The following is a 13,801-nucleotide window of genomic DNA, read 5'->3' as shown; positions in this document are numbered from 1 at the left end:
GAGTCAAAGCAGACCTAGGTTTGAATCACAGCACTGCCATTTGCTAGCTCTGTGACCTTGAGCATGTTAATCTCTATTTATTTTTTTTAAATAAATTTATTTATTTTTGCCTTTGTTGGGTCTTCGTTGCTGCACGCAGTCTTTCTCTAGTCGCGGCGAGCTGGGGCTACTGTTCATTGCAGTGCAGCCTTCTCAGTGCGGTGGCTTCTTGTTATGGAGCACAGGCTTTAGGCACGTAGGTTTCAGTAGTTGTGGCGCACAGGCTCAGTAGGTGTGGCTCACGGGCTTAGTTGCTCCGTGGCATGTGGGATCTTCCTGGACCAGGGCTTGAACTCGTGTCCCCTGCATTGGCAGGCGGATTCTTAACCACTGCGTCACCAGGGAAGTCCTCTATTTAATTTTTGAAATCCACAAAATTGAGATAGTAATAGTACCTGCTTTATAGGGTTTGAGTGAAAATTAAAATAAGGATTATAAAGCACCTATAAAATTATGGCATCTAATGTTTTAAAATTTTTATTGGGGTATAGTTGCCTTACAATGTTGTGTTAGTTTCTACTGTACAGCAAAATGAATCAGCTATACATATACATATATCCCCTCTTTTTTGGATTTCTTTCCCATTTAGTTCACCGCAGTGCATTAAGTAGAGTTCCCTGTGCTATACAGTATATTCTCATTAGTTATCTATTTTATATATAGTATCAATAGTGTATATGTGTCAATCCCAATCTCCCAGTTCCTCCCTCCCCACCCCACCTTCCCCCTTGGTATCCATACATTTGTTTTCTACATCTGTGTCCCTATTTCTGCTTTGCAGATAAGATCATCTGTACCATTTTTCTAGATTCCACATGTATGCGTTAATACACAATATTTGTTTTTCTCTTTCTGGCTTACTTTACTCTGTATGACTCTCTCTGTGTCCATCCATGTCTCTACAAATGATTCAATTTTGTTCCTTTTTATGGCTGAGTAATATTCCATTGTGTGTGTGTGTGTGTGTGTGTGTGTGTGTGTGTGTGTGTGTGTGTATACCACATTTTCTTTATCCATTCCTCTGCTGATGGACATTTAGGTTGCTTCCATGTCCTGGCTATTGTAATTAGTGCTGCTGTGAACATTGGGGTGCATGTGTCTTTTTGAATTATGGTTTTCTTTGGGTATATACCCAGTAATGGGATTGCTGGGTCATATGGTAGTTTTGTTTTTAGTTTTTTAAGTTGTTTTTAATAAATGTTAGTCTTTTAACCCTTACTCCTCAGCACTTAGGGAATATATGTAGGTGCCAAATAGAACTTCGTTGAATGCTATGCATTAGGGGTTCTTTAATTCAGGGAATCTGGAATTAAGTGTTCTGCTTATGAAATACCAGATCTTAGGGATAAAGTCCAAAATAGAATGGAAGCATTACTTCTACCTGGGAAAAGAGTGAAAAAACAAGGGTTTGGGAGCGCTTAAAAGTAAAGCAGCTTTTTAACACCAGCTAACTTGAGCAGTATACCAAAGTAAAATCTTATTAGGAAGGAACTGAGGCATAGTCACTGTCTTGCTAGATTGACACAAATGCAGCTGCTACCTATGACTTTTGATAAGTTCTGGGCCTTGTAGGGTATGCTATCGGAGGGTGGTAGTATAAACATTGCTGGAGGAGACTCTGCTGAGAGACTCTGAATACAAGTCTGATGATCACTACATAACTAAAATGGCAGCTGCAAGGCCAGAAGCTCCCTCAGAGGAATGGTTGCAATGGCATTTGCAATTTAGAGTCCACATCAGCTTCTTTTTTTTTTTATTTAATTTTTTTATTGAAGTATAGTTGATTTACAGTGCGGTGCCAATCTCTGCTGTACAGCAAAGTGACTCAGTTATACACATATAGACATTCTTTTTTTTAATATTCTTTTCCATTATGGTTTATCACAGGATATTGAATATAGTATAGTTCCCTGTGCTATACAGTAGGACCTTGTTATTTATCCATCCTATATATAATAGTTTACATCCCATCAGCTTCTTGAAGGTACCTACAACAGTTTCTACTGGTGTTTCTTGGATATAAATTTTAGAGCTGCTACTCTGTGGTGTCTTTTGGAGATACACTGTCTTTTGGCTTTCCCTGCCCCAAAGCAAAGTCAGCAGGCCTCCAGCTTCTCTGCCATTATCAGAGTCACCTCCTGCACAGTTGTGCAATGCTGACAGCCCATACTACCACAAATGGAGAGTTAGCGATTTGACCTGGTTTTATGTATATTTTACCGGTAGAACTTTAAGATAGGAGACTAAACATAATGAAGGGAAGCTCCCAAATTTGATATTGTCAAGGAAGAATCTTTCCTCTTTTGTAGGAAACAAAGTTGGCTATTCATTACATAATAGCTTTCAGAGTTCTTTTAAGAATAAATTTTCAGTTCCCTTCTATGGGGCTGTGACTCTTTTGTTTTCCTTTCTTTCCACCCTTTGTAGGTTGTTGGAAAGGACACCAATGTCATGTTGGTGGCTCTGGCAGCAAAATGTCTTACTGGCCTGGCTGTTGGGCTAAGGAAGAAATTCGGACAATATGCAGGACACGTAAGTAACACTTCTTTTTTTGATACAAATCAACAACGTTATCAAGAATGGCAGGCTAGTTTGCTTTATGCTTTAAAACAGCTTTTTGGCACAGATCTTTATATATATGGGGAAAGTAAATTTCTCACTAAGTTTTGTTAATACTGAGCATAACTCCTTACAACATTTCAATAAAAATGTCAGTTGTAACTAAATTCACTAGCTTTATGTAGAAAATCAGGCACTTGACCTAAAGTACTTAGTTCAATTGATTTGCCTATTACTTATTTACCTATATCTTGCTTTGCTCTTAAAATATTATATACAGTAAAACAGTATGAAGTATAACTTGTGATAACCAGAACAGAGTAAAAATGAGAGCAGGAAAGGCAATATAAAACCGGAAGTGAGATTAATATATAAAATGTATTTTATGGTGTTTTTCTATTTAAAAAAGTGGTTTACTTATATACTTGAGACATTTTATATAGGTTACACTGTTGGTGATATATCAGTTTATTATAAGAAGCTCTGTCTAGAGACATTCGTTGAACATAAATTTGGAAGCAATCAAGTTTGCTAACAGTTTTAACAAATTGCGATGTTTTCTTTAATTCTGGCATCTGTCAGTTGGCCTCTAAATCTCATCTGTATTACTTAAAATGGCTCAGCATCCTGAATATTGACCGTAGTGAACTTTAGGGTTTAACTTGCTAGCCACTGATCATTTGATTCCCTGGATTGACTTTGAGAGTCTCCTAATAGTCTGTAGTCATGTGTCAGTTTTATATTGAAGCAAACATCAAACCTCACTTAGTTATGGTATTTGGAGCTTGCTTACTCATAGCATTAAAAATAATTTCAGAGAACTCAACTGAAAAAAATAAGACACTACCAAATAAAAATAAATCATGACTAGCTTGTTACCAGGGAAATAAAAATAAGGGTCTTTAAAACCCTTAAACGTGTAAATCACAAATTGGAGTAAAATTATAATCATTATTTTTATAGTAATCATTACTTATTATATAATACCTCTGTGTGTGTATGGTATCAAGTGTATTGATTAGCTTTTGGTCAGTTTTGTGTTACTTAGAATATTTTATACTTCTGTATTATAATTTTTCAAGCTAGAAAACAATCTTTAAAGTACATTTTAATTTACTAAATTTATAGTTAGATGATTACCTGACCATTTAGTTTGAATTCTGATTCTGGCTTTGTGACATTTTGGTGTGCAGCTTAAAGAATGTCTCTAGTGCTTTATAGTTTGGGGTATTTGTCTCCCCTTAAAATTACATCATATACAGTGTTTGATATCAAGTATGTTAGTGTGGTTCAGCTTTATTTTCCTTAGCTACTTATAAACTGTCTTTTTGGCAATATATATAAAAGTGAACTTTAGCTTTATAGCTATTAAAATGTCTTGATTTTTGATTGGCAGGGGGCAAAATGGGTAAAGGGAGTCAATTGTATGGTGACGGATGAAAACTAGACTTTTGGTGGTGAGCACGCTATAGTGTATACAGAAATCGAATTATAATGTGGTACACATGAATCTCAGATAATGTTATGAACCAGTGTTACATCAATAAAAACAAACAATTTTTAAAAGTATATTGATTTTCAGGTTTATTACTAACTCTTAGTATTAAAAAGTCTTTTATATTTCTCCATGGAAACTGTATTCCTTCTGATCTGTATCACTTCTATGAAATTTTTTTTAAAAATTGGGTTGGGGGAGGTGCCATTGAGCTTTGCTAGATATTTTAGGCCTTAAAAAGCAACTTTAATTTGCCTGCCAGCACAGTGCCTGGCTACATATACTCAATACATATACTTGATATTCAATAAATATTTAATGAATTAGTGATAGTTTATAAGATAAAATAAACATTATAAAAATTCTAACTTTACTGATCTAAACTTAGTACTTGAGTAAGAAGACACAGTTCTGATCAAAATTGCTGGGCTTTCCTGGTGGCACAGTGGTTGAGAGTCCGCCTGCCGATGCAGGGGACACGGGTTCGTGCCCCAGTCCAGGAAGATCCCACATGCCGCGGAGCGGCTGGGCCCGTGAGCCATGGCCGCTGAGCCTGTGCGTCCGGAGCCTGTGCTCCGCAACGGGAGACGCCCCAACAGTGAGAGGCCCGCGTACTGCAAAAAAAAAAACAAAAAAAACCCTATAATTTCTGGTACTGTTTCTTTTTTCTTTAGTGTAGTGAAGAGGCAGAAGACATCTCAGTCCAAGTGAGGGCTATCAGAATCTTGGGTGGGGAGGAAGAATTGTATACTATACCTGTTCCCCTACCCTAAATCCACCTAGTTGAGAATCATTTTGTCCACTAAGAGTTGTTACTGATAAAAATGATTGTAAGGTTGCATATAAGGTACAGATGCAAAAAAAAGTTGAGAAACATTGCTGTGGTGGTATAGGCATAAGATTGTTCCAGCAGAAGATTCTTATGCCCTTCAAGAAAGGAAATGACTTCTTAATCCAACTTAGATGTTTACTTTTTTTGTTTATTTTGGTAGAGGCAAACATTGTTTTAATAAGTTTTATTGGGATATAACTTACATACTATAAAATTCACCGTCTTAAAGTATGTAATTCAGTGGTTTTAGTATATTCATAAGGGCGTGTTACCATCACTACTATCTAATTCCAGAACATTTTCACCACCCCAAAAAGAAACCCTATATCCATTAGCAGTCACTCCCCATTCTCCCCTCCCCCAGACCCTGGCAACAACTGATATACTTTTCTGCTTCTGTGGATTTGAAGTTTTGTACAAATGGAATAATACATGTGTGGTCCTTTGTGACTGGCATCTTTCACTTAGCATAATGTTTTCAAAGTTCATCCATGTTGTAGCATATATCAGTACATCATTCCTTTTTTTTTTTTGCCGAATACATTCCAACTATTCACTTTTAAAGGTTGTACCAACCATTTTGGAGAAATTCAAAGAGAAGAAGCCTCAAGTGGTACAAGCCCTGCAGGAGGCAATTGATGCAATCTTTCTTACTGTAAGTTGAGTTTGTGGTTTTGTCTAAAGTAAAGTTTGTCAATGTAATATTTTGATTGTTCTTTACATTTGAGAAAAGCTTATTGACCACATTTTCTTTCTAAAGACCACACTACAGAACATCAGTGAGGATGTTTTAGCAGTAATGGATAATAAAAATCCAACCATCAAGCAGCAGACATCTCTTTTTATTGCAAGAAGCTTCCGCCACTGCACTGCTTCTACCCTGCCAAAGAGCTTACTAAAGCCCTTTTGTGCTGCTCTACTTAAGGTATAGACTCTCTTTGAAATTGAGGAAATATTTTATACCTAGGCAAGATTTTGTTTTTTTCTACTGATTGTGTACAGTGACTACTTGACTTTAAGACTGTAGATTATTGTCTTTTGAGGAGAGACCCTCTGTAGCTTTGAAAATTGAATCCAAATTCTTGTATTATTTATGTTCCTGTTCTTGAAGAAAAGCACAAATTAGCTTTATAATTTCACTACTAAAACTTTTATTTCTTATTTGGCCCATAAACTGATATTCAGCTGGATCTGGTCAAGCACAGGCATCCAGTTTAGAGTATTTAAAGATCATTTGAGTATGAAGCATTTTAGATAGAGGGTAAGAGGAAGGGTAACTTAATTGGCAAATAGAAAGCTAAGCTTAGATTCTGTGAATTGTAAAAAGCAAATTCTTTATCTAACAACCATCAGTCTGAGTTAAAATCAGTAATACCTAAAGAACCTTGTATCAAGATCATCTTGCTTACTTCCGGACTATAGCACATCAATGATTCTGCTCCTGAAGTCAGAGATGCTGCATTTGAAGCATTGGGTACTGCTTTGAAGGTGGTTGGTGAGAAAGCAGTAAACCCATTCTTAGCTGATGTCGACAAACTCAAGCTTGATAAGGTAGGTTAGTAATGGGTTGTAATGAAATTGGATAGCGGTCCTGTCTCTGTGCAATATGGGTTTGTTTACTGGTATCCTTTTGATCAGAATTTCTTGATTAGTAGAAATATCTTTCAAATTATAAAAAATAAAATTGAGTGACCAATCTGTAGAGGAGGTAAAAATGATGTTTTGAGTTAATTTCATTTCTAATATCTGGAAAATTGCCTTTCTAAATATGAATGTCTTCCATCAAAAATATGGTTATTGTTTGTTTATTTTTAATTTTCATTGGAGTATAGTTGATTTACAATGTTGTGTGAGTTTCTGCTGTACAGCAAAGTGAATCAGTTATACATATATCCATTCTTTTTTAGATTCTTTTTCCATATAGGTCATTACAGATTATTGAGTAGAGTTCCCTGTGCTATACAGTAGGTCCTTATTAGTTATCTATTTTATATATAGTAGTGTGTATATGTCAATCCTAATCTCCCTATTTATCCCTCCCCCCTTCCCCCCCGGTAAACGTAAGTTCATTTTCTACAAAAATGTGGTTATTGTAAGTTTAGTAAATTCTCATTTGCATAGAAATATAATGTAAGACGTCATTAATGTATATCTACTGCCAAGAAAATATGGATAATTTATCTTTGTTGGAAAGGAAACTTTTCTCTCTGAATTCTCATGTAGTTGTGGTTTAGAAGTGACTTATTAAGTAATGTAATGATTGTGTTTCAAAGTTAGGCTCAGTGACATCTATCTCAATTTCATTCTCCAGATCAAAGAATGTTCAGAAAAAGTAGAGCTCGTACATGGTAAGAAAGCTGGACTTGCAGCTGACAAGAAGGAGTTCAAGCCTGTGCCGGGAAGAGCTGCTGCTTCGGGGGCTACAGGAGATAAGGACACAAAGGACATTTCAGCACCCAAACCAGGACCCTTAAAAAAGGCACCTGCTACTAAGGTTAATAGATGACTTGGAAAATATGGTTTAAAAATTAGAATTTAGTAAGGTAGGGTCTGAATCTCAGGTTCAGGGTTGTTCTTCAATATGATTTCATTTGAGAGATGAACTCATTACAACATTCAAAAACAGCAGAGCATCTTTTAATGAAGACAGCATATTCCAATAGTACATTTGGTTATTTGAAACCTATATAGAGATAAAAATGGTAATGAAGATACAGGAGTACATTTTAAGGCATCAGAAAGTATCATTAAATAATGAAATAGGGACTTCCCTGGTGGCGCAGTGGTTAAGAATCCACCTGCCAATGCAGGGGACACGAGTTCGATTCCTAGTCTGGGAAGATCCCACATGCCACAGAGCAACTAAGCCCGTGTGCTACAACTGCTGAGCCTGCAAGCCATAACTGCTGAGCCCACGTGCCACAACTACTGAAGCCTGCGCACCTAGAGCCTGTGCTCTGCAACAAGAGAAGCCTGCACACCACGGCAAAGAGTAGCCCCTGCCTGCTGCAACTAGAGAAAGCCCATGTGCAGCAATAGACCCAACGCAGCCAAAAATAAATAAAATAAAATAAATTTATTAAAAATAATAATGAAATAGTATGGCAAGGTACATAACATTAATAACGTAAGTTCATTTTCTAACTTAACATAAGGTCATTTTGCTAATAATGCTCTGCAGTTGCAGCACCGAGTCTCCGTTCCATCAGGGTCTCACTTTCTAGTGTAGAAGAGGGGGAAATGACCAAGGGCAAATATGGCATTCTTACAGTGAACACTTTTCTTGGACTGGATTCTCTTAAGCATGAAGTTATCTGCTGAAAATGCAAGAAGTTTGATTCTCTTTTCCACCCTGAGCCCCAGCCTGGAGTTAGGAGAAGAGAACTGATATTTAGTGAGCTTTACTTTGTGAAGCATTTTACCTACATAATCTTATTTAATCATCATAACAATCCTTGAGATAAGCGTTTTGTGATCCCTGTTTTTCCAGAAAAGGAAACTAGGGCTCAGCAAGGTTACATGTCCTGCACATGCTCTTACAATTCACTTGTTTGTTTATTCTGTCTCCCCACACTGTATTATAAACTTTAAAGGATAGAGATCTTGTCACTGCTTGACCACTTGTGCATAGAAGAGGCTCTGGCATATAGCAGGAACTCTGCATATATTTGTTGAATGACCAGAGTTGCAGAACTGGAATTTTAACCCAGGTATCTAGCTACAGAGTCTGTGTACTTTCATGTTATGCTGTCTCTTCAGTACTCCAGTACAGGGAGTTGGCAGCTATTTTCTCCTTTCTCACCAGCTCCTACCTCTCTGGACAGTGACCTGGGCGCAGCACCTTAAGAACTTTTCTTATCTTGCTGAACCTTTCCATGCTAGCTGGCTTTCTCTTATAAGGGATTCTTTTCCTTCCCCCAAGAATAAGCTGTGGGTGGGGTGGGGAAGGACCTGCTTTTGTTCTTTTGAAAAAATCAGTAGGACAGTATCATCTAATAAACCTACTAAGCCAATAAACATGTATGTCTGTGTTTAAAAAAAAAAGTAGGAGATTTATTAATTGAGGTGCCTCTCAATTAATAAAACAGAGTACTATTATATACAAGAAAGGATCCAGAAGAGGTGTTCTAGTAAATTGTTTTCTATTTTTACAGTGAGAAAACAATTAAATCTCTCTTCATGGGGTAGTTATTATGAACCAATAAAATCATAGTGCTAATGTGAACTGGCAAGTGTTAGAGGTTTCCATTGGATTAAAAACCAGCATCTTAGCTTTGCTAACCCCACCTTAAAAGCTCAGAATATGTTCAAGATAACAGTGGTTTCTGAACAGCTCTGGATGTTCAAGACTAAATTGGTCCTCTGTCATTTTATCTCTTCTTTTTAGGTTTGGGCATTGCTTAACAAATATCCAAAATAGGTAGAAGGAATGATGTGGACAGTGATGTGTGCTGCCATATTAAAGTTACTGCCCTTCGCTGTATACCTTATGATAAACGGCAATTTTCTTGTGACCTTTCAAAACTGGGGGTGACATAAATTTAAATCAAGATATTTAAATAGAATATTAGCAGATAGAATCCAGTGGGTACAATAGAAAGTATGAGCAACTGAAGTTTATTCCAGGATTGCAAGGATAGTTTGATATTAGAAAAATTACTGAATTTATAGATCAAAAGAAGTCTAATTTCAGACACTGAAAAGGAATATAATAAATTTCAGCATGTCTTCTTGATAAAAATTCTTAACCATATAGAAATGGATGGATACTTTGATATGATTAAGTATATCATTTTTATAGATTATATGATCATATTCTTGGAAAACCCAAGCAAGTCAACTGGAAAACTAATAAAACAATAAAAAATATTCAGTGAGATGGCCATCTTCAACATAACTAGAGCACTCACTGAAATTGGCGTAACACCTCTTTTCCTTCACAAATTAGATAGTTCTACAGTGAGTAATAACATATTCTCATGTTACTTGGAGTAACTTTGTGGTTAAATAGTGAGTACTTTGTGGTTAAATAGTGAGTAAATGTTATAACTCAAAAACTGCCCTTTACTAGTGTAGGAAGGATCTAGAGGCATTTAAAGGCATCAAACATTAATTCTCAAATTAATCTGTAAATGTAGCATAAATCCAGTTCATCGTTTTTATTTCATTTATCTCATTATCTCATTTTGAATTAGAGGTTCTTTTTTTTTTTTTAATTTATTTTTGGCTGTGTTTGGTCTTCGTTGCTGCTCGTGGACTTTTCTCTAGTTGCTGTTGTCTTCGTTGTGGTGCTCGGGCTTCTCATTGCGGTGGTTTCTCTTGTAGTGGAGCATGGGCTCTAGGCATGTGGGCTTCAGTAGTTGTGGTACACAGGCTTAGTTGCTCCGCGGCATGTGGGATCTTCCCGGACCAGGGCTCGAACCCATGTCCCCTGCATTGGCAGGCGGATTCTTAACCACTGCGCCACCAGGGAAGCCCTAGAGGTTCTTAATACACAGCTTCTACAGATTCCCCATGAATGATCTTCAGGAGGTCTGTCTGCCCTTGAAATTGCTAAATTCTGTGGGCACAAAAAATATGGGTCTTTTTGTTGTCGCTGTTGGTTGAGTGATCCCTCATTTTAATCAAATTTTTGAGGAGTCTCTAACCCCAAAATGTCTAAGAATCACTATTCTAAATCCTTAAGTGGTTTAATATTTTTCTGTTTGCTTTTAGCCTGGCGGGCCACCGAAGAAGGGGAAACCAGCTGCACTAGGAGGCGCAGGGAGCACTGGAACCAAGAACAAGAAAGGGTTGGAGACTAAAGAAATAGTGGAGCCTGAGCTCTCGGTCAGTATTATACAGTATGCCTCAAACTCAAAACCACGGAAAGTCGTTGCCTATGAGGAGGTTCAGGTTCTTTCTTTTCTGAGTTCTGTAACGTATAGTTAATGGATGTCTTTTTAGTTTATTGAAACTGTGCCTTGGACAAACTTCCCCTTTACAGTAGTATAATAGAATCCTCAGATACTAAAACACACGTATGGGAGTGTTCTTGTAGTTTTGGCCGGGGTATTCTTACATTATTGCCATCTGTTTCGTTAAGCAATTATTAATGTTAATGTTTTGTATCTTACAGATAGAAGTATGTGAAGAAAAAGCTTCAGCTGTCCTTCCTGCTACCTGTATACAGCTTCTAGACAGCAGTAACTGGAAGGAAAGGCTGGCCTGTATGGAAGAGTTCCAAAAGGTGGGTGCACAGGGATGTGTTGAATGTGAAAGAAAATTACATCATACAGAAGTGATGAATTGATAAATGAAGGACTAGTCCTAATTGCTGTATTTTATAACCAGTGAACATGTCTGCAGGGTGTTAACTAAAGATGAGGTGGGGTTTTTATTTGCTTTTTAGCTGTTTCGTATTTATCTTTCAACATCTGCTTTCTGTGGCTTCTATCAGCTCATAACCTAAGTGATGCATACTCAAGAAAATTAGGTTTATTCTGAATTATAAGGCTTACGTGAATTTTATTTTATTTTTAATTAATTTTTTTTTTTTTTTTTTTTTTTTGGCTGTGTTGGGGCTGTGTTGGGTCTTTGTTGCTGTGCTCAGGCTTTCTCTAGTTGTGGTGAGCAGGGGCTACTCTTCATTGAGGTGCGCGGGCTTCTCATTGCAGTGGCTTCTCTTGTTGCAGAGCACGGGCTCTAGGCACACGGGCTTCAGTAGTTGAAGCACGTGGGTTCAGTAGTTGCAGCATGCAGGCCCTGGAGCGTGCAGGCTTTAGTAGTTGTGGCACGTGGGCTCTAGGGCGCGCAGGCATCAGTAGTTGGGGCGCACGGGCTTAGTTGCTCCGTGGCAGACCAGGGATCTTCCCAGACCAGGGATCGAACCCATGTCCCCTGCATTGGCAGGCAGACTCTTAACCACTGTGCCACCAGGGAAGTCCCTGAATTTTAATATTATGGTATTAAACTTACTAGGCAAACAGATCTCCTCACGTAAAGCACCCCTCATCCATTTTATGTTTCCCTCTTTGTTGTCATGATTCTCAGAAGAATAGACATTATCACTTGGTATGAGAAGCTTCTTTAAAAAAAATCTGTGTTGGACAGGAGCATGGTGGTTTATTTTGGCACACACTCTTTGATTCTAATGAGGAGGGGTGCGGAGAAACTGCAAGAATGCTGCGACTTGAGCCAGGAGTCCTGGCTTCCAGTCCTGCATCCGCCACTCAAGCTTAGCCCTGAGGTGTGCTTCTTTGAAACCTGTACTTAAATGCTTCTAACCTACTCTACTTTGCTATGTTTTTAGGAAAATCGAATAAGTCAAAATATGTATAAGCAATTTCAGCCATACACTGGGCAAATTAAAACTGTTACTGTTACTTTCTTTGGGGCAAATTATTTATGAATTCCTGAAATGTGAAAAAAAGAGTTTCAGTGGCATCACTATAACAACCATATACCAAACATCCAACTTAAGAAACAAAGTATTATAACAGAAAGTAAACAAGCTCTCTCTGTGACCCTCCTCATTTCTATTCCCCTCACTCCTTCAAAGGTAAACACGTAATTGATTTGGTATATACTGTTCCCTTGGAACTAATCATTAATCCCTTAACTCTCCTACTATCTTGTTTTACTTCAAGGCTGTTGAACTAATGGACCGAACTGAAATGCCATGCCAGGCATTAGTGAGGATGCTGGCCAAGAAACCTGGATGGAAAGAAACTAATTTTCAGGTATATTTAAATTAGAGATTTAATGTCTTTTATTGAAGTAATTTTCATTACATCATCCTATGGTGTATTAGAGAGGTATAGTTTGGTAATTTTTAGCTTGTTCTTTTTTTTAAAATCACTCAGCCAATGTGTCATGTAATTTTAAATGAACAGTGGAATGTGTGCATTTTGATTAAACACATAACTCTAACTTTGTGCATTTAGGAGTTTATATATATACAAATACTTATTGTTTGTTAATTCATATGTATGCATTTTTCTCATTATTTAGACCTGGAAGACCTCGAATATAGGGAGGGATGAACAATGAGATAGCTTTCTTATTTCTTTGCATAAAAAATAAATGTAGTCTTTAAATTGCCAATAAAAAATTACCACATAATCGGTTTAACTCATTAACTGATAATAGAGATGAAATTGAGCAGTACCGTTACTTAGTTAAAAAGTAGGTGTAAAGGGAGGTATAGGAAAGTAATACATGAAGGAAAATGAGAAAAGTGTTTTCTTCTCCTCCTCTAGACATACATAGAGCTGATGGGAAACAAAAGTTTGAAATGTATCAGGTTTATTTTTGGCTTCCTGCTAGTCTCTTCTTTACTTCTGTTTTGCCACCTCTTATTCTCTGTTTAGGACCTTAGCTTCCTTGCTCACTGTTCCCTTAGCACTGCGTTATAACCTCATCCAAACCATCCAGCTCCACAAAGGTTTCCCGTGCCAAAAGGTTCTGATACTGCCTTCTTCCCCTCACACCACCACTTTTAAAACTCCCCTTACGTAGCTTCTCAGATAGGTGAAAGAAGCACACCTGATTTGAGCTAATACCCTTCTTTGTATTAGATCCATAACAAGAGATAATTTTATATCTTTTTTTCCTTTATAACCACTTTCCTGAGGGTATAAAATTGTTTTAAACGGTACAGTGCAGCTGTTTTTAGTCTATACACATAGTTAGCAACTCCTACCACTATTTAATTTTAGAGTATTTTCATCACCCCAAAAAGAAGCCCCATACCCATCAGTAGTCACTCTCTATTCCTCCCCAAGTCCCCACCCCCAGTCCCTAGCAACAGTTAATCTACTTTCTCTCTCTATGGATCACTTCTCCTGGACATTTCATGTAAATAGAATGATGTGTCTGGCTTTTACTTAGCATAA

General features: G+C 37.3%; 1 protein-coding gene across 5 annotated transcripts in view; it reads left to right on the top strand.

The window, feature by feature from the left end:
- Nucleotides 1–13,801, top strand: part of CKAP5 (cytoskeleton associated protein 5) — a 106,914-nt gene that overhangs the window by 52,120 nt on the left and 40,993 nt on the right. For all 5 annotated transcript variants that reach the window (XM_029207980.1, XM_029207982.1, XM_029207981.1 and 2 more), the window contains 8 exons: nucleotides 2,467–2,571; nucleotides 5,491–5,580; nucleotides 5,686–5,850; nucleotides 6,348–6,476; nucleotides 7,237–7,419; nucleotides 10,641–10,754; nucleotides 11,044–11,154; nucleotides 12,554–12,646. In XM_029207980.1, the coding sequence (XP_029063813.1) occupies nucleotides 2,467–2,571; nucleotides 5,491–5,580; nucleotides 5,686–5,850; nucleotides 6,348–6,476; nucleotides 7,237–7,419; nucleotides 10,641–10,754; nucleotides 11,044–11,154; nucleotides 12,554–12,646 (990 nt within the window). The remainder of the gene's footprint in view (nucleotides 1–2,466; nucleotides 2,572–5,490; nucleotides 5,581–5,685; nucleotides 5,851–6,347; nucleotides 6,477–7,236; nucleotides 7,420–10,640; nucleotides 10,755–11,043; nucleotides 11,155–12,553; nucleotides 12,647–13,801) is intronic.

This window comes from Monodon monoceros, unplaced genomic scaffold (genome assembly GCF_005190385.1).
Source record: "Monodon monoceros isolate NGI ecotype Baffin Bay Population unplaced genomic scaffold, NGI_Narwhal_1 Super_Scaffold_7, whole genome shotgun sequence".
In the NCBI taxonomy this organism is placed as follows: Eukaryota; Metazoa; Chordata; class Mammalia; order Artiodactyla; family Monodontidae; genus Monodon; species Monodon monoceros.
Note: the sequence above shows the minus strand (reverse complement) of the source record. Positions and strands in the feature narration are given on the sequence as shown.